At 30.5% G+C, this 21,259-nt stretch overlaps 1 protein-coding gene across 1 annotated transcript; it reads left to right on the top strand.

Moving 5' to 3' along the window:
* Positions 1–13,157: 13,157 nt before the first annotated feature.
* LOC127257624 (uncharacterized) lies at positions 13,158–20,924 on the top strand. Its single transcript, XM_051284060.1, has 11 exons — positions 13,158–13,297; positions 13,802–13,853; positions 14,082–14,195; positions 14,985–15,246; positions 15,367–15,441; positions 15,618–15,725; positions 19,068–19,216; positions 19,324–19,748; positions 19,856–19,980; positions 20,070–20,148; positions 20,214–20,924. Exons 1-8 carry the CDS (start codon positions 13,158–13,160, stop codon positions 19,561–19,563), a joined length of 1,140 nt encoding a protein of 379 aa, XP_051140017.1. The 3' UTR covers positions 19,564–19,748; positions 19,856–19,980; positions 20,070–20,148; positions 20,214–20,924.
* The last annotated feature ends 335 nt before the right edge of the window (positions 20,925–21,259 follow it).

Below are 21,259 nucleotides of genomic sequence, written 5' to 3'. Positions count from 1 at the left end.
AAGGTACTTTTAGAAGCGTTCATAATAATTGATGATTCCCTTTATAATCTTCCATGATTAGTGATTCTCTCCATAAGTGATGATCCTCTTGATATACTTCCATGATTTGTGATTCTCTTCATAAGTGATGATTCCCTTATATACTTCCATAATTAGTAATTATCTCCACAAGTGATGATTCCCTTGATAATCTTCCATGATTAGCGATTTTCTTGATCTTTCAATTGGGATTCTTGCGGGTCCCATTGAAGAAGCGTCAGGTGATGGCTAAGTGGTCTCCAAACATCATCCTTAAATTGATTCTCCATGAAAAATCATCTGATCAATGCAAGTGACGGATTTTTGAAACTGACAAACTCGGCTTCGAGTGATGGGTCCCACGGGCATTTGAATACTTGAAGATTGGACGTTTTCGTTAGTTTTATTTATATTTAAAAAATAAGTATCATATACTTTAAATTAATTTTAAAATAAAAAATTAAATTAATAGTATTAAATACATATCAAATCCAACGTTAATATTAATTATCATATATCTTATATATATACATATATGTGTCCCATCTTCTCAAAAAACATGAATTTTTAGTTATTTTGATTTATTTTTTCTTTTTTGATTGGTTGGGGTGTTTGATTGGTTGCTAAACAAAGATTTCTAACTTTTTTGTATTTTTTTTCTTTAATTTTCTTCGTTCTAATATTTGATTGGCTACTAGATAAATATGAGTTAATTTTATTTGATTGGATATTTCAAACTTTGATTACTTCTAACAATTTAAATTATTTTCCCCTAATTTTATGTGGTTGTAGATTTTGATGGACTACTTATTTCTTATTTTTTTTGTTAATTTAATTTAATATATATTTTTTATTAGTTGTTATTCTAATAATTTTTATATGTATATATATTGAATATTGTGCAATTAAATATAAAGAATTAATATTTATTGATTATTTAATGAAGTTTAGTTTTGCAAATTTTGAATTTTTAGGAATTTTGCATTTTTTTATTGACGATTGAATTTAATAAAATTAAAATATATTAATTTTTACTACTAATAATTTTTCTTATAAATATATAAATTAAGTTAAAATATAAGATATGCTATAAAACAATAAATAATTATAGATAAATTTAAAATGTATATATATATATAATTAAATAGTATTTTGAATAATTATTGAAAATTAAAATAATCAATAAATTAGTAGAGCGGGATAATCGAAGAGTCACTCTCCTAAGTCCTCCTCTCCTAATTCCCTCTCTATAAATACATTGAGACATTACTAGAGTGTGTGTCGCAGTTACTATATTAAATTAGTTTATGTACATTAACCCTAATGTGTTTTTATTTTTATTTTTATTATTATTTTTTATTTTTAATCCATTTGCAAGATATGTTTGTAGTCAAAATGGGTGCACCATGTTGACACCGAAGAGGAGGAGGAAGGAGAAAGTAAAAATCATTATATCTCACATTTGTCTGTCCGGTTCGACTTGGTGCTTCCGGTTCAAATAGAAACCGCCGCCCTATGAAATTTATTGTCGCCTATCTTTACTAGTTTTCTTATGTTCTTTTCAGTTCTACGACGAGATAGAGATATATTCGATAGACACTACCGAAAAATTGATACCAGTTTGAAATTCGTAATCAAAGCCCAATTTTTGTGCAATAAGGCCTTTTGTGTCGACTTTGTTACGGATTTGAACTGCTACGAAAAGTCGCGGTACAAAAGGTCATTTTTGCAACAAAATCTGTAATAAATATGTGGTAGTCAACGCAGTAAATAAACATTTGTTAGTTGTATTTGTTACGTTTTTTATACGTAACAAAAAAATTGATCATATTTTTGTGATGACATATGTCCGTATTAAAAAATGCGGAACAAAAGTAAAATCTTGTCAGAAAATTTTTTGTTACAAAATATATCTTAAACAAAAAAGGCGGTACAAAAGTAATATAACACCGTTTAAAACACCGTATTAAAACACCGTTTGTGATGACATATGTCCGTATTAAAACACCGTTTGTGTCAATCAATGCCTATAACAAAATGTTGCTACAATAGGTTTTTTGGCGTCAAATAAGGATTTTGTTATAAAATTAATTTCATCACAAATAGCATAATACCTGTTTTTTATATCAAATACAAAAATTATAAAAATAATATACAAAATGACACTGATCCAACAACGTTACCGACACGCCAAAAACATAAATGTAATATTTTGCCCCTAACAACCTTATCAAATGAGTACCAACACATCCAAAATCCAAAATATCGAACATCCAAAAGATAAAGAAATAAAACATAAGTATTAATGTAGTATAATGAACACACATGGTCGTTGTTCTGCAATTTCCCAGGAGTCACTGAAGGATGACAAAGCAGTTGCAATTGAAAAATAAACTTGTTGCTCCAATCTCCGGAAAAACACTCAAGAACGGCAAAGCAGCTGCAATGAAATGTGCACTTACATAAGATTTTAATTTTCACATAATAAATACAAAACATATATCGCTCAAGAGAAGATCTTCTATTTGCTTTAACGCATTGAAGAAACCAAAATACACAGATAATATAAAGAACTACAAACTATAATACAAAAATTTCTATCAAATTCTTATCTAAACTATCTTTTAAATATAAAACCAAAATATAACCTTTGTAATCCATCACCTAAATTAACCAAAACAACATTTGAGTTCATTCAATACATAATATTGATAATTCATCACCTAAATTAACCAGATAATTTTCAGATTTGGCATGTCCTTAAGTCCATCATACTGATTCAATCCAAATCAATCTGAAATAACTCTATAGCATTTAAAACTTCGATATGAAGCAACACAAGAAAATAACAAAAAGAATTAAAGATCTATATGATATATGGCATGCTCTATGGTTGAAGCACCATACATGTATAGTTTAACTTTAACACGATTTATAGAAATCTTGAACAAGAAATTGTATACAAATTAAGCCTGTAGAGGTTCATGTAGTGTGCCATGATGTTTAGATCCAAATAGGTCCATTTTGATAGTAATAGAGGAGCATGTAATATGCCAAAGTGGTATTATGAGGGTTGTAACCATCTTACTACAGTATTCAAGAGGACGAATGGGGAACAAAGCAAAACATCATTCATTACGTGGCATAGTTGATGCAATTAGTTTTCTTTATTTGTAAACATCTTAGAGTTTTCATCCAAGTTTGGAGGAATGTAAGAAGTTAACATTCAAATCCGTATCAACCTGGAAGTTAGACTCTTATATTACCGTAGAAGTTACACAATACTATGTTCACAATCATAACATTGATTAAACAACAAGTCCAATGGTGTATAACAATACTATGTTCACAAATCATAACATTGATTAAACAACAAGTCCAATGGTGTATAATATATTATTTCTATGAATCTCTATATGTAAAGCCTAAGGCTACCTAAGAAAGTGATCAAACTGTGGAACATACTTTCATTTTCTAAAACAATGTCTACAGGTATACATAATTAACGACATACCTTGCGAGAAGAGGGTAAATGCTTTGAGATTGGAAGGGTGATGGGTACCAACACGAGCAAAATGATTATCTTATGTAGTATATGGAAGATTGGAGTGACCGGTGAGCTGCGGCTGCGATTAGCTGCCCGGCATTCATAAACTCATATTCTATGGAAATTATTGATACATTTATAGATGGAGAACCTGGAGAGAAATGGTCGTTTTGAGTGAGGTGTTTTTGTGCTATTGTGATGATAAAATAGATGGGAGTCTTACAATCATAGTTAGTTCCATTCTATTCTCCGGCGAGCTAAATCTTACATGAATATTTTATTCAGTGACATACATATTTCCACACACAAAGCAGGGAATCATAGTTTGTAGAGTTGAACTGTTAAGATAAATAGAACTAATTAACCAAACTACAACTAGTGCAAACTAAGTAATTAGCTAGCACATAGATTAGTAAGTCTGAAAAATGTTCACAGTTCCACTACAACAAGTTGATCTATAATAACACAATTACAAGCAGACCGAAGCTAATGGCATTTAATATATCACATTGCAAGGCTAAAAGAATCTAGGCAAAACAAAAAATAAATTAATTAATTAAAGCGGCAAGCATCAAACATGAACAAATTGTTGGAGAACCAAATCTAATATACTATTGTATTAACAAAATCAAACAACACACTATAGGGCTAAAGTAATCTAAGCAAAAGAATTACAGCATCAAGCCATCAAAGTGGAAAAAAACTAAGTCTAAGAAATAATAATACGTTAAATAAAAATTGATTAATCAACAATACATGAGGGCCTATTATGATATATCCAAACTAAACTTATGCTACATGAATAACATAGAATAAAATTAAACACAACAAGCAAAGTAGCAATGAAAATTAACAAATGCAAACTAGGAAAAGAACGAGCAGTAGAATGTACATTTCGACAAATAATTGCAACAAATCAATTTAAATTAATTAGACATGCAGGAGGATAAGTTAATCTAATACAACAAATGAGTAAGTTTATTTGAGACCTAAACTAACCTATCTAATAATTAGCACTTGTTCTATATTTAACAAGTTAGCAGACAATCTAAGATATATCAATAATATCAACTAGCTATCCATTTTATCAAACTACCTAATTTAATCTAAAATATTATCCACAGTACTATTTAAACCATTACCAATCATAGGTATTGTGGAAATACCTTACAAAAATAGAAAGCAAATATAAATTGTGAATTACCATTCCAGAAGGAACAACAAGACATATTGTATAACTTAATCCATCGCCAAACAAGAAGAAAACCTAAAAAGAGAGTAGCATTGTCAAATCGGTATGTTTCTCTTAAAAGAAAAGATATTTCAAAAGCTCTAATTCAGCCAATATGATTGACTGCCCTTGGACTTAGTTTCATTGAGTTAATCGTTGTTTTTTTCCTCTTCTATTTCTTAAGGAAGTTGTATTGTGTAATTATCTTTTTTAAGGGTTTCTTTGAATAATAGTGACAACTCTCTTAATAATGTTCGATATTGTAGTATATCTTAAAAAATAATCTGCTTTAAAATAAAACTAACATTCTTTACAAGATACTTCTACAAGTGTTTCGTGATATATGACCATGATGTGAACATCTGCAAAGAAAAGTCATTTTGGAACTTGGTTATTTCTAAAGAGATAATATTAGGGAAAAAAATAGTTAGACAATACTCCTGCACCTGCTCAATTATCTTGGGATCATTATCAACACACATTTAAAAAGAACTTCCAAGAATCAACAATTTTGGGAAGATAGCTACAAAACAAGCAATACAAAAAACAAAACAATTTCAAGGTTTTACTTAGTAATCAATATCTCAAGAAAACCTGAACCTAATGCATTAAGCACCTAGGTTAACCAACCTCATGTTCAAATTCTTAGATGTTGAATCAACTTAGAGAACCATGTATCCATATTTGCAAGCATTTATTTAAAATTGTTTTCTACTATTCAACGAAAAAAAATGAAATATGCATTCAAATGTTACACTTTAAAAACAAAACTCACCCAAACGGACTCAACGCAACAATAACTCAGTCGTGACATGAAACTAGTATATTGATTCCTAAGACATCAGAAGGGCAAGTATTTGAGAATGTCTTAAGGTGGACAGCAGATCTTGTCCTTGTCCTTGATCCATGTTGTCTAAGGTGTCAATAATGTTTTCTACAAGTCACTCAGGAAAATGTGTTTTTAATGTAGTAAGTACGTAAAGAGACATGTTAAGATTGAAGTTGTAGATTCAAAGAATCTAATATAGTCTTAATAAAGAGCCAAGCACAAAGACATCCAGAAAATTAAAAGGAAACAAGATAAAATAAAGCCATACCTCTCATCACCATCAGGCACCAATAGGATACCAAACACCAGAATGAAAACAATTATGCTATTCAAACACCACGGAGCTTAAAGAATATGTGTTCAATAAGAATTACTAGGGAAAGAAAGACATTAAGTTCCTTTATCCAAAGTAATAAACTTACGGTATGAAGTCATTTTGTAGATCTCTTGACAAGGTGACAATTAAACTAGACCATAAAAAAAACAATTCGTAAATAACAAGATTTACAACCATTCTTGACAAAAAAAAAAAAACTTGGGAATTTGACAGTTCATAAACTTCATCAGGGCATAAAGTGTATTGAACTGAAAATGTATCATGTAATTTAGAGTGCATACCACATATATAACACTGGAAAAGTTTAGAGATCAATGAAGCTTCATAAAAGACAGGCCCTTCCCTAAAGATTTAGTGCTATGAAGCTTGTTAGGCTCCTCATACATAATACAAAATATGTGTACTAATAATGGATTCTCGAATTTTTTTTAAATGCACAAATGCAAAGCAACATGATTTTTACTTGATTAATTGCTACAATAATGTATTGGTAACAACCCATTAATGAAAGAACATTTGTTGAAAGCAAAACTATCTAACTTCATATTTTTGGTTAACTAAACAAAATTTCAGCTACCAAGATTGAAGTATTACCTAAAAACATAATGAGAAGACAAGATTCCCAAGTGTGTCACTATAAGGGTGCTAAGAAATATGCAGAATCCGCACAAAGTAATTTTTTTTTAATGAAGTAGTGTTCTACGCCGACCGAAACAGAATGTAAAGAACTTGAGTTAGCAATGATAATTGTGACTCTGTAATATATAATTAATATACAACATCATCTTCGTTTATTCCATTCAGCACAAGGGACTCTACTATGCTATAGTAAGCACTAATCACAACAACTTGAATAGATTATTTTTATATCAAATAAGAAGATACCCAAAACAACAACACAAAGCATGGTCTTCAGTTCACAATGCTTTAAACATATATATACATTCTGTTATTTTTTTTTTTTCATTTACATAATAAAAACATACTGCATAGTGTTCTTTCCCTGCCTTCACACTTTATAAACAAACATCAGCCAAAAAACAATCATCGAGATAAGATTTTTTGGGAAGTTTTGGGTAGAATTTCTGCGATTCTATGATGTAATTCTCACAGGACATTGAAAACCTCAATGGGCAGAAGCTTCATTTATGAAATTTCATAATATGTAGAAAAAAAAAACATAGAAATTATGATCGAAGGCAATAACATAGGACCGCCAAAATTTAGGAATTAAGTTTCAAATCATGTTTTAAAGAAGGAAAATCAACACCAAAAGGCACATGAAATCATTCAAAAATTTACATAAGAGAACCAATTCGAAAAAAATATACTCAATCAAGGCGAAGCACATAATATGCGTTATTAAAATAAAAAAAAAAATAGACGGTTGAACTAGCCACATAATTTGAAGAACAGTAAATTAGAAGTGCTTACAATTACAAAATGACAGACAACACAAACCTTTGGGGATAACACCAGATAGTCATCTTTTGAACTAGAACACTGCAGATCGAATGATGCAGACAAACTGTGGAAGCCGCAGTGTGGCTGGTGGAAGACGTCGTCAGTCAAAGTTGGGGACGGCGGCGCGAGGCGACGATGGGGCAGGCGAGCAGCGATGTGCGAGGAATCACTTTGGCGGTGTAGTTGGGTTTGGATTTGGGTTTAGAATATTGGATTAGGGTTATGATTCGTTTTTAGTTTTGTTTAAAATAATAATAATAATAATAATAATAATAATAATAATAATTTGTAAATTTTTTTCAAAATCCCTAAGTCATTTTAAAATTTTTCTCAAAATTTATATGTACTTTTTAGTGTTGATTTTTTGTTTATTTTAATATTATATGATTGTGTTTTTATTTAATTTTTTTAATTTTTTTATGTTTTAAAAAATAATTAATTTTTTTTAATTTATATTTTAGGTATGATTTATGAAAATGTTTTCATATTTTTATTTTTATTTATTTTTTAAATAAATTTATTCAATTATTAAATAAATTTATTTATTAAAATAATTATATACAGATTTTTTTAATATATAAAATATTTAAAATTGACTTATTTGTTACGGCTTGAATTGCATAACAAATATATATATATGACGATGTTCCGTCCAAAATGTAATTATTACGGATAATTATCGAAATAAATAATCTTTTTTTTCAAATTTTAAAATAATTCTATATAGATTTTCTAAGTATATAGAAAATTTTTAAATTGACCTATTTGTCACAGCTTGAATTACGTAACAAATATATATATAACGAAATTCCGTCCAAAGTATAGTTGTTACGGATAAATTGTCCAAATAAATACAAAAAAAAGTTGATCAATCATTAAATTTTTTTGTGGCGACAACTTTCATAACAAAAGTCACTTTTTGTGACGAATTTATTTTGACGGACTACATATCCGCTACAAAAAGCCAATTTTTTTATAGTGAGTGGTGAAAACGAAGAAAAATGAAAAAGTATATGAATAACGAAAATATAATGAGGCGAAGAAGATAATTAAAAAAGAAAAGATGAAGTAGTTTTTGTAATTTTAATATTTGTAATATCAATCCAAGAATGTAAGACTAAGAAAAATTAATGTAAATTTATTTTGCATATTCCGTACATTTGATTATGTAAATAATAAAATATTATTATTATTACTTTTAAAATGCAACACAACTAAAAGTTAATATATGATGATTTAACATTCATATAATATATTTATTTTTACAATATATAGAAATTTATATATAATATAGTTGTAATTTTTATATTTCTATTTTCATATGGTAAAAAACTTACAATAAAATTTTATTTTATTTTATTTTATATTGACTATAACATGGATTGATTATTAATATGGGCTACCTATATATTTTCAAATATTATTTCTAATAACTTATTATCTATATATATATACATTAGTACTCGTGTGAGCGCGACTAAGCAGTGCAAGTTTTTGTTATGGTAGAATATTTTTTGTAATTTTTTTTATATAAATATGTTGTCTGAGTTCATTAGCGGTGCATATTTTACATTTTTAATTTCTTGAAAGAAAGATAATATATATTTTAGGAAAAAAAGGAAAAAAAAATTGACCGATTTAGTTTTACGAAAGAGGGAGAGAATGAGAGAAAATGAGAAAAAACTAATATAAATATTGTTACGTACAAATAATAATAATAATAATAATAATAATAATGATAATGGTAGCAGGGTCTTAACGGAGGTCGGATAAGATAAGGTCGGACGAAGAAAGATAAGATGGCAGATGCGGAGGTCGGACAAGATAAGGTCGGGCGAAGAAAATGTCTGTTGGTTGGTCGCTTAATTTAAGCGACCTGTTAATCGCCTGATCGATTGGCCGGTCACTTGGTCAAAACAGTAGTTCAGTCGCTTCAAAGGGCGGTCAGTTGGTCGCTTGATGGGGCGACTAATGAATCGTTTGAACGATTGGTTGTTCGGCCGTTTGAAGGGACCGGATGGTGGTCGCTTGATTGTCTCATCCTTCTTCGCCCGACCTTATCTTGTCCGACCTCCTTTAAGACTCTGCTACCATTATCATTATTATTATTATTATTATTTTTTGTACGTAATAATTCCTAATTTGAGTGTTCAGCAGACCAAACATTCTTAAATAATAATGGTCAAAGAGTTAGGTGCAGAATTTAGAAAATCTTGAAGAGTCGGACGCAGTATTGAAAATATGAAAATTTGGCGTAATTTTATGAAATTTTATATGAATTTTATATAGTTTTGCTATATATATATATATCAAGTCGTATTTATACGTTTGCATAGTTTATCGTCCATTGTGAATCACATTTCAATTGGCTGCACAGATATAAAAATATATATTTATATAATTTATTATATTTCTTTCTATCATCTTTCTATCCCAACCGACTACATATTGGACGGGTTGTTAGTCGGTTGCCTTAGAGAGACCCAACCTCTGGACTGTCGGCTGCTGGTTAGTCGGTTGGCCATAGAGAACGCCGACCGCTGGACTGTTGGTCTCTGGTTAGTCGGTTGGCCTTAGAGAGACCCGACCGCCTGGACTGTCGGCTGCTGTTAGTCAGTTGGCCATAAAGAGAGTCGGCTGCTGAATTATTAAAAAAATAATTATCTATAAAATGATATATATATTGATGTGTTTTAAATTTTTAATTAAATTCTTAAAATTTAATTATATAAATATGAATATATAAATTTAAATAAATAAAGAATATTGTTGATGTATTTTTTCAACAAAACAAAGTAAAATCCGAAAATAGAAAATATCTTCGAATTTGATAAAATGAATGCCTGAGATTAAGAATCTCTAAACGCTGTAGGGTACATAAGTAAACTAAGGAAAATAAAACTACAGACTGAAAAAGTAAAGTGGTGACCTCTGTATCAGCCGACCTCCGTATCAGCCGACCTCTGGATCAGCCGACCTCCCTTTTAGCCGACCTCTGTATCAGTTGACCTCCGTATCAGCCGACCTCCGGATCAGCCGACCTCAGTATTAGCCGACCTCTGTATCAGCCGACCTCCCTTTTAGCCGACCTCCCTTTCAGCTGATATCGGTATCAGCCGACCTCCATATCAGCCGACCTCCGTATCAGCAGACTTCCCTTTCAGCCGACCTCCGTATCAGCTGACCTCCCTTTCAGCCGACCTCTGTATCAGCCGACCTTTGTATCAGCTGACCTCTGGATCAGCCGACCTCCCTTTCAGCCGACCTCGGTATCAACCGACCTCCCTTTCAGCCGACCTCTGTATCAGCCGACCTCTGGATCAGCCGACCTCCGTATCAACAGACTTCTGTATCAGCCGACCTCCGTATCAGCCGACCTCCCTTTCAGCCGACTTCTCTATCAGCCGACCTCTGGATCAGCCGACCTTCGTATCAGCCGACTTCCATATCAGCCGACCTTGGTATCAACCGACCTCCCTTTCAACCGACCTCCCTTTCAGCCGACCTCCATTTCAGCCGACCTCTGTATCAGCCGACCTCCGTATCAGCCGACTTCCGTATCAGCCGACCTCTGTATCAGCCGACCTCCGGATCAGCCGACGTCCGTAAAAAAATATATATTTTTCTTTGGATAATTTTTTTTTCTATTATATTAATAAATTATTTTCCACAAAATGATATATATACTGAATTGGTCGGATGATAAAGAGAAGGAGAACCGTCCAGTAATTAGTCGGTTGGGATAGAAAGAGGAGGAGAACCGTCCAGCAAGTAGTCGGTTGGGATAGAAAGATGAGAGAAAGAAATATAATAAATTATATAAATATATATTTTTTATATTCTCTATAAGAGCAGCCGTCTAGTCGGACCAAATTTTTTTTTGTTTTGCGTGCTCAACAAATTCAAAAACCCTTGCATTAGTTTCAAATGCATTTCTTTATATATCATAGCATTAAAATATTGTAACTAAGTTATTGTATTAAAGAAAACGTTGCGATCTACAAAATGATATCCATATCAATATATTTTGTACAAGTAAATCACTACAAAATAGCAAATGGAATTAGAAATACACAACGTTCAAGAACACCCAATATTTTCAGTATAACTGACAACGTGAGGTTTATTGACAAATTTAGTCATACTTGCCCACAATATTACCCGTACTTACTACTGATGTAAAGATACATTGTTTCAGTATTAAAGGTAATTTAGTAAAAACAGGTAGTCATCCGTACGACTTCTCATATATATGTGTTTCTTGATATATATATTGGCCCGTTCATTTTTAATGGATTGATTTTTTTATGTATGGTAGAAAAGATTGTATAAAAAATATAATATATTTTCGCTTTTTGATTTTTTTGTGACGAATATTTGAAAGTTTTTATTTATTTTTTATTCTTTGACTTTTGTAAAATGTATTATTTATTATTATTATTGAGGAACCAGAATTGAAAAATAGTTTTAGAAGAATAGCGAAGTTATATTGTATAATTGAAATACAAAATAACACACCCAAAATATATGTATAGTTTTTATATATTTTTTTAAGTTGATATTGTTCATAAATAACCTAAATTGCTATTTTAATATTATATTGTTTTAATTATATTACACATTTTATTCCAAATATATAAAATAGCTCTCAATTTTTATTCTTAGATTTTTATTTGTAGTTTTCATAATTTATTTTTAAATAATTTGTCTTTTTAAAAAATTTTGTCATTATTATTTATTTAATTATTATTATTTTTTTTATAAGGAACTACTTCCTCCGATCTCAAAAATAATTTTATTTTCATTTTTTATAACTATATTTTCTTATTTTACAAAACTATCCATACTTTTTTCATAATAATTATATAAAGTATGTATATTTTGATCTTTTAAAAATACATTTATACTCACTATTAATATAATACTATTATTTTTTAATTTCTGTATTCATTCCAAATGTCCCTATTATTTTAGAACGAACGGAGGAGTATTATTTTAAAATTTATCAAAATCTTAAAATACTTGAAAAAATAAACATAAAATTAGTAAAAATTTCTATAATAATATATTTTGAAATAAATGATTAAAATTTATATAGAAATATATTGTAATTATTTATTTATTTATTTTATTACACGGTGCAAAGTACGATCATTAATCTAATTATATTTTATCTAAATTCAGTGACAATATAAACTATTTAAAAAAATAAAATAAAATAATAAATAAAATATAAAAATATAAAAGTAATAAAATAATAAAATAAATAATATTATATTATTATTATTTTTTCATAGTCCACCATCACCCTTCCAGTTGCCACCCGATTTCAATTCCTTTCTTTATTATTTTATTAGTACTATTATTTAAGAGGAGCTGCCACAAAATAAAATTTTAAAAAAAATATTATCGGACGACGTGGCCGAACGGTTTCTAGCGTAAATCTAATATCTAATATTATATCCGACGTGGCCGAACGGTTTCTAGCGTAAATCTAATATCTAATATCGTGTATATATATAATATTTGGTGACGAAAGTGTTCCGCCACGTCGCTCTTTTTTATTTTTTTATTTTTTAATTTTTGGATGTGGGGCTTATATACCGTTTTTATTTTATTATTTAATTTTTTTCACCTCTTCTTTTATTTCGATTCATTTCTCAGACAATCTTATCATTTTCGCAACTTGATTTCTTAGACCGCCGCCGCACAGTCCTACACTTTCGCAATCATGATCTTCGACCACAAAATCTCTGCCGCACCGCCACACTCCGCCGATTGGGTTGCGCCATGTGGTCACTCCCTCCCATCGACACCCCGCACCAACACCGGATCCTGGAAAAATAGGAAACGATTTATGCTAATTGAAAGGTTATTTGTATTATCTTCTACCTAATTTTCGAAGTATTATGCTATTTTGTTGTTGTGAATGCACTCAAACTCTCTATTTACTGCTTCACATTTGTGCTTTCATATTCATCATATTATTGACACCCCGCACCAACACCGGATTCTGGAAAAATAGGAAACGATTTACGCTAATTGAAAGGTTATTTGTATTATCTTCTACCTAATTTTCGAAGTTATTATGCTATTTTGTTGTTGTTGTGAATGCGCTCAAACTCTCTATTTACTGCTTCACATTTGTGCTTTCATATTCATCATATTATTGAGAAAAATTATCAGGTATCAGGTGGGATGTCGACCTTATAAATTACTTATTGTTTTTAACTGCGATTACTGCTCCATATTTGTGCTTTCATGTTGATTAGATTGTTGAAAAGAATTATCAGATATTTTTAACTGTTTATCTTCGATAGGAGTTTAAAACCAACATGTTATGATGAATTTTTGTATATCAAATCATTAAGGTAGTTGTAGAGATCTAATCAATAACCTTGATCAGAATGTTGAAAAGAATTATCAGGTATTTTTAACTGCTTATCTTCAATAGGGGTTTAAAACCAACACCTTAGGATGAATTTTTGTATAGCAAATCATTAAGGTACAGTATGAAGGAAATACTGAGGTAACTTATATGGTCATCATCATATTGCCAAGTTGAGTTATTTGCCCCTTCTGACACATCTCATTGTTGGATTATCATATGTTGTGAAGTATTTTTTAAGCTAAGGTTTTATGTAATGGTTTTTAGGCAACTGGTGAGGACTACTTTGTTGAACCCGAGGAAAGGAGGCCCGTCCGTGCCCTCCTTGATGTTGGCCTTTTGAGAACCACAACTGGAAACCGTGTTTTTGGTGCGCTGAAGGTATATTATAGCTTTGTTACTGCTAAAACCATTTGATGTTGTAGACTTGAATAAGTAGTAAAAAATCTTATTTCTTATATATTTTCATGCAGTTGAATGGCTATGGAATATGTTAAAGGAAACTGTCCATATTCAAGTATTATACTTTGAAGTTAAAATATGTTGTGGGATTGGTAATCTTTTTCTTAGTTCTTCTCTGTTCTGTGAGAGTCTTCTCTTGAGGGTGATTTTTAGAGGGGCGAAGATTTACTCGGTGTAAAATTTGCAGTTCATGTCATCTTTTAGTTCCATTACAAAAGTTTTTTAAATAATATTGCTTGCAGTTAATATTATGGTGACACTGCAATTCACCTTTTGTTGTCAGCTTTAGTTTTATTTTGGGTGAATATATGCTTAATTATCTCCACGTGTGTGTAATTGCCTTTATATGATGAACTTTCAATATCTCATATCTTCTTCTTAAAATACTATTTGTATATGCGAAAAATTTCTTTATTTGCTTTATTTGTTTTCTTGATTTGTTGTTTGAACAGAGGGCTACATCAAATGAATTTGATGTGTTGAATATTTCTCACCTCATTTTTTAGTTATGTATGCAATTTGGTTCTCATTGCTGTTCAATACAATAAACATATTATTTTAGATAAAATTATGGTTATACTTTGATATACTTGATAGAGCATTTGAAAACCTATGAAAACTATGATCTATACAGTTACTCACTTCATTGCTACCAAATTGAATATGTTTAATAAATTTTTAAATTTGTAATGAGTTTTTATTTTACAGATGGATACGGCACGAGCCTTTAAGAAAATTGCTCGATTAAAAAGAAGAAGAGAGATGCGTGTGAAAGAATATAATACAAGTAGAAATGCTGGGCTGAGAAATATTATTGACAACATCGAAAAACAATATTACAGGCTTTGTGAAGCTTGCAATATTCAAACTGAAGCTTTTGTTTCTAACATCGTTCAAAAAACACGAACGGAAACTCTTCATGAACAGTTGGATACAAGTACTTCTATTTCAGAAGAATTTACTTTAGGAGGTATATCAAAATGTTAATAATATTAATTTATTTTTACAAATTTATATTATTTAATCGTATATATATGTATATTAATTTTGTGATTATTATCATTCAATTGATTCTATTGCAAATATATAGGTATTTCTCAACCGAATGTAGGTTTATATTTGCCTGTTGAATCATCGCAACTACATTCTGTGCGTGTCGACGAAGGTATTAATTATGTAATAATATTCTAATTTATTGTTGTTGATATTAACGTATAATATTATTTTAATTATAAAATTTAATTGTTTTATATTTCGCAGAGTACTAAATTCCATTTATTCTTTTTTATTTTAAATATAGAATTAGTAATTTTTATTTTTATTTTTTGTTATTTGAAATAGGTAGTTCTGAAAGTGGTGATGACACAATTGTATCAAGTACTTTTCCGGAACTCAACTCTAATATGGAGGAATCTAATCTTGCGAACATTCTAAGTTATGAAAACAGAGGTAAACTTTTTTTTTTCAATTAATTTTTTTTATATAATATAATTATTATCTTTTTTTATCAGAAAAGATAATTATTATCTTTTAATTATATATTTAGTCCATTTGCATCAGTCCACATCATTTTTTTTCCGCCACATTAACAAAAAATACATATTTTTTATATTTTAAAATTAAATTTTAACAAAAATATATCAATATATATCATCGTGTAGAGAATAAAATTATATTGAAATAAAAAATATAATATATATTTATTAATAAATAAAATTAACATTTATTATATATAATATATATACATATTTACACAATTTAACAAGATATGCATTTACTTATATATAAAAAATAATAGATGTATCAGTTATACCACGTTTCCTAAAACAACCTGCAACTCGAAGATTGTTACTCGGTGAACGAGATAACATATGTCGCCATTGTGGTGCATTTATGTGGTTCGAGGAGAAAGTTCTTAAAAGTCGTAAAGAATTCCCAAACTTTAGTTTGTGTTGTCAAAGCGGAAAGATACGGCTGCCTTTGCTACCACCTTCACCTTCTTACCTACACAATCTGTTGGGAAGTCAGCTTTTTATGGAAAATATAAGATCTTTGAATTCGATCTTCAGTTTCACTTCTACTGGTGGTAAAATAGATAAATCAGTTCAAGATGGAAAAATAGTATATTGTTTCCGTATTTCTGGAGAAAATTATCACCGAATAGGTTCTCTTGTGCCGACTTATGATGATACCTATAAGTTTGTGCAATTATATATTTGTGATACGGAAAATGAAGTAGAAAACCGATTGAATGCTCTCGGAAAGAGGGATTTCAGTTCAGAAATATGCTGTGGATGAAATCAAACAATATCTTGACTGTCGTTATGTGTCAGCAATAGAAGCTTCCTGGAGAATATTTGAATTTGAATTGCAAAAACACTCTCTGCCAGTTGAGCGACTGTAATACCACCTACCAAACCAACAGTTTGTCACATTCAACGACAGAGACAATTTGCCAAATGTTCTCAATCGTTGTGGAATTCGAGATACAATGTTGACCAAATGGTTTGAAGCTAACAAAAAAAACATCGATGCAAAGAGATTAACATACGTTGATTTCATCAGTGAATGGGCATGGAATAAAAAGAACAAAAAATGGACTATAAGAAAACGTGGGAGAAGCATAGGGAGATTGCCATATGCCCATCTGAATTCTGGAGAAAAATATTATTTACGGATGTTGCTTTATATAGTCCGTGGAGCTGAGAATTACGAAAATATTCGTACATTTAATAGAAATATATATGCAACATTCAAAGAGGCATGTGTGGCACGTGGCCTACTTGATGATGATAATGAATACCACGAGGCATTAGGTGAAGCTACGCCCTGGGCTTCATCACCAGCATTGCGCGATATATTTGCAACTATGCTCATGTTTTCTGAAATCACAAATCCTATTCGTTTGTGGGAAGCACATTGGAAATCTATGGTCGACGACCTCGTATATCATTTCAAAAGAGAATCGCGAACTAATATTATTCTTTATGAAATACTTCTAAAGGATTGGTGTCTGCGGGAAATAGAGACGATACTAATGAAAAATGGAAGAACTCTTAGAGATTTTCCGTCTATGCCACATCCATCAGCTGCATCTTATGCATTTCCCTCGAATAGATTGATACGTGAAGAACTCGATTATAATGTACAACAAGAAGAGAAAATGTTCCATTCTTTTTTTCATGGAATGAATGAGGATCAACGCCGCATATATAATGTCATAATGAATGCTCACGAGAAAAATTGCGGTGGATTTTTCTTTGTCAATAGTGGATGAGGAACGGGTAAAACGTATTTGTATAAAACATTAATTGCAAAGTTCCAATCTGAACAAAAAATTGTCCTTTCAGTGGTATCCTCTGGCATTGCAGCTTTATTACTACCAGGAGGTCGGACAACACACTTACGTTTTAAGATACCGTTCGAATTGCATGAAGTATCGCATTGTTCTGTTACTGTCAACTCAAACCTGGCAAAGCTAATTAAAGAAAGTTCATTAATAATATGGGATGAAGCACCAATGGCACATCGCTATTGCTTTGAAGCAGTTAGTAGAACGCTCCAAGACATAATGAAAAGTTCGCCGAACTATATTTCCAATAAGCCTTTTGGTGGCAAGTTATGTGTCTTGGGCGGTGATTTCCGACAAATCCTACCGGTTGTAACAAAAGGCAGACGTGAAGCCATTGTCGTTGCTTCATTGTCAAATTCACCTCTTTGGAGCAAGTGCATAATATTGCATCTGAAAAAAAATATGAGACTAATGTCGTTGGATGGAACAAGACGATCAGATCATGAACTGCAAAACTTCGCAAATTGGATAAATAAGGTTGGAGAGGGGAAAACCAAATTCTTGCGTTTTGATGATGATACTGAATATGATTGGATTGAAATCCCTTCAGCATTTCTGATAAATGAAAATGGAAATGGTATCCACTCATTAATAAGCGAAACATATCCAGACTTAAAAGAACGGTACACAGATACTACTTACTTAAAGGAGAGGGCCATTTTAGCGCCAAAGAATGCAGATGCAGACCAAATCAACTCAATGATGTTATCCATGCTGCCAGGCGAACCACAACAATACTATAGTGCTGATAGCATAATCCCGGGGTAAGCGCAATATACAAATGAAAATATACATCCGGTAGAGTTGCTGAATACTATAAATATTTCAGGTTTCCCAAACCATTGTTTGGAATTGAAAGAAGGAGTACCATTAATTCTTCTTCGGAATATCAACCAATCTTTGGGCCTATGCAATGGAACTCGACTTACAATACTGAAGTTGGGCAACAAAATTTTGTCGGCATGGATTATGAACGGTTCACATACGGGGGAAGACGTGCTAATACCACGCATTGTATTCACAACAAGTGCAAGTCAAACATTCGTTCAAATGAAAAGAAGACAATTCTCGATTAAATTGGCGTTTGCAATGACGATTAATAAAAGTCAAGGACAAACACCTGAAAATGTTGGATTGTACTTGCCAAACCCTGTATTTTGCCATGGGATGCTATATGTTGCACTATCAAGAGTCACACATCCAAGAGGGTTAAAAATACTCATTCATAATAAAGATGGTATACCAGCAAATGCTACTAAAAATATAGTATATCCAGAAGTACTCGCTTCTCTAATAACGTAAGAGTTATTTACTATTACAATCTATTCAAATAATAATGCAAAGAATTTTTTTTAGTCTTATTCATAAAATAATTATGTCGTTATTTATAATAGTATATTTCTATAATGCATTTTTTATTTCTCCATATAAATTTACAGGCCGTACAGGTGAAGAATATTCAGATATTGCGAGTTTGACTCCCGAGTGCTATGATGCTACTATAAAAGCACGATTGATTCGATTGGTGGACACACGATTTCCAAGATCGAATATTCGAATTTTGAAGCTTTTATTCATTGACGCCTATGTAAGTATTCATTAATCTTATTCGAAAAGCATAAATTACATATCATATATTATTTGTAATGTTTCTATAATAATAGAATAAGTGAGATTATCTTATATATTTTGCAGGGATTCATAATACAAGGCGTGGTACACGAAATGAACATTCCTATTCTACTTCCAAAACTTCACGAAGGCAACATGTACAATATTCATAAAATGAAGGTAATCATTGCTGACAACAAACACAAAATAGTACCCCATCCATTCCAGTTATTGCTGCATCAAGACACAATTATTGAACAAACGGTTGATCAGAAGGTATCTTCCCAAAAGATTTTGTTAATATTATCTCCTTTAAGGATCTGAAATCTTATGTAGATATGGAGATCAATTGATTGGTAAGTTTTACTTATAATATAAACTAGATATATATATATCATTGTTATTTACTTTCATATAATATGCGTGCAGATATTTCTAGAATTGTTGCTCATGTAGATGATTCTTTCGTATGGCCACAATGCGCGCGGAGTTATACTTCTGGATAAAAGGTAACGACGTTAGTTCTTATTACATTGTATGTTTATTTATACTATTCAAATACAAATTCAATAAACAAATAAATAAATAAACTAATTATACATTATGCATTAATAAGTCTGACAGCAGTTCCAGTAATTTTGAAAGGAAATCTAGCATTGACTAATGAGGATAAATTGAAAGCAGCGATGAAGGAAGAAACAACGTTACTGGCCTGTGGTGTCCTGGTGAAATAAGTTGAAGGTATATTGCAAAATTATAAAATGATTATCATATTAAATATTGTATTTTTTTTAGTATATGACTAATTACATAGTATTCATTTCGAACAGGTCCAATTGTTTATACGCATCATTTCACAAAATTGTATATAAACAATAATACGCCACACATAGATGATCTTCGTAACTGGTAATGGAAGTATATTCAATTATTTTATCACATATTCTATATCATTTAATAGTTTCTATATATAGGTTTACGCGCGCAATCGCTCCGCACAAAAAAATGTGGAATTCATTAGATCGAGGATATTTTCGATGCAAGAATTATTGAACATAGCAAATTTCGAAAGAATTAATATCGCTAATTTGCGATATCAAAATGAGGTACGCATACTGTATTATTTAAATATACGCATAAATCATTTTTTAAATTGTGAATGAAATTGAACAAAAACTGTATAGGTGAAATTTTATCGTGTGCTTGCACGCATTAAACGAGTCGATGGGGGGAAAGTATGGAATATTTTATTCGATCCATCATTATATCCAATCCCCTTAGAAATATACGACAGTACCGAAACACTGGCATTAAAATTGAAATATGCTCACCTAAATTTCATGTTCCAACTACATCTTCCCTTTGTGCGCAACTTTATGCGACAGGTACTATAAATTCATTAATAACTTCATTTACGTTTAACATGTTTTCAATTCTTTATTTATATATATATATATATTTGTAGAGAAACGGAAAAGCAAGTTTTGAAGAGTATTTGAGCACATTTATTGATCGTGCTTATACATTTATACTTCCAGTGACGCCTATATTTGATAGACCAGGTTCACAATCTCCAGTATATCATATATTATACGTTGATTGGTGTGAGGAATGTGCTCATGTATTTATCAGATCTTCGTTATGTAAATAATTATATTTACTAATCTTTTTATAATAATTATAAACTTGAGTTATTGGGTTATTGTTGAATTACTTTTTTGTTATTTATTTATTTGTTGTTGTTGTTGTTGTTGTTGTTGTTTTCACATTAAATCGGTTACCAAATCTTTGAATTGAAATTTACAATTTTTGGGACGACTCAGATTATAATGTGAAAAACAAGATCTAATTAGTTTACGTATTATTCATTATAATTAATTTTGTAACCCTCGAGATATAAGTAATTAAGTATGTATAATGAAACCATAAATTTTTTATGCTAAAAAAGTAGATGATTGTGCCAAATTGCACGACAAATTTATATATTTGTTATTTTTTATAACAGTTGATTTTAACAATT

This window comes from Andrographis paniculata, unplaced genomic scaffold (assembly GCF_009805555.1).
Source record: "Andrographis paniculata isolate CXL003 unplaced genomic scaffold, ASM980555v1 Contig58END, whole genome shotgun sequence".
Lineage (NCBI taxonomy): Eukaryota > Viridiplantae > Streptophyta > Magnoliopsida > Lamiales > Acanthaceae > Andrographis > Andrographis paniculata.
Note: the sequence above shows the minus strand (reverse complement) of the source record. Positions and strands in the feature narration are given on the sequence as shown.

Coding starts and splice junctions, on each gene's coding strand:
- LOC127257624 (XM_051284060.1), top strand. CDS start 13,158: ATGATCTTCGACCACAAAATCTCTGCCGCACCGCCACACTCCGCCGAT. Junction 13,298..13,801: donor CGATTTATGCTAATTGAAAG/GTTATTTGTATT, acceptor TCATTAAGGTAG/TTGTAGAGATCTAATCAATA. Junction 15,442..15,617: donor TTCTGTGCGTGTCGACGAAG/GTATTAATTATG, acceptor TATTTGAAATAG/GTAGTTCTGAAAGTGGTGAT.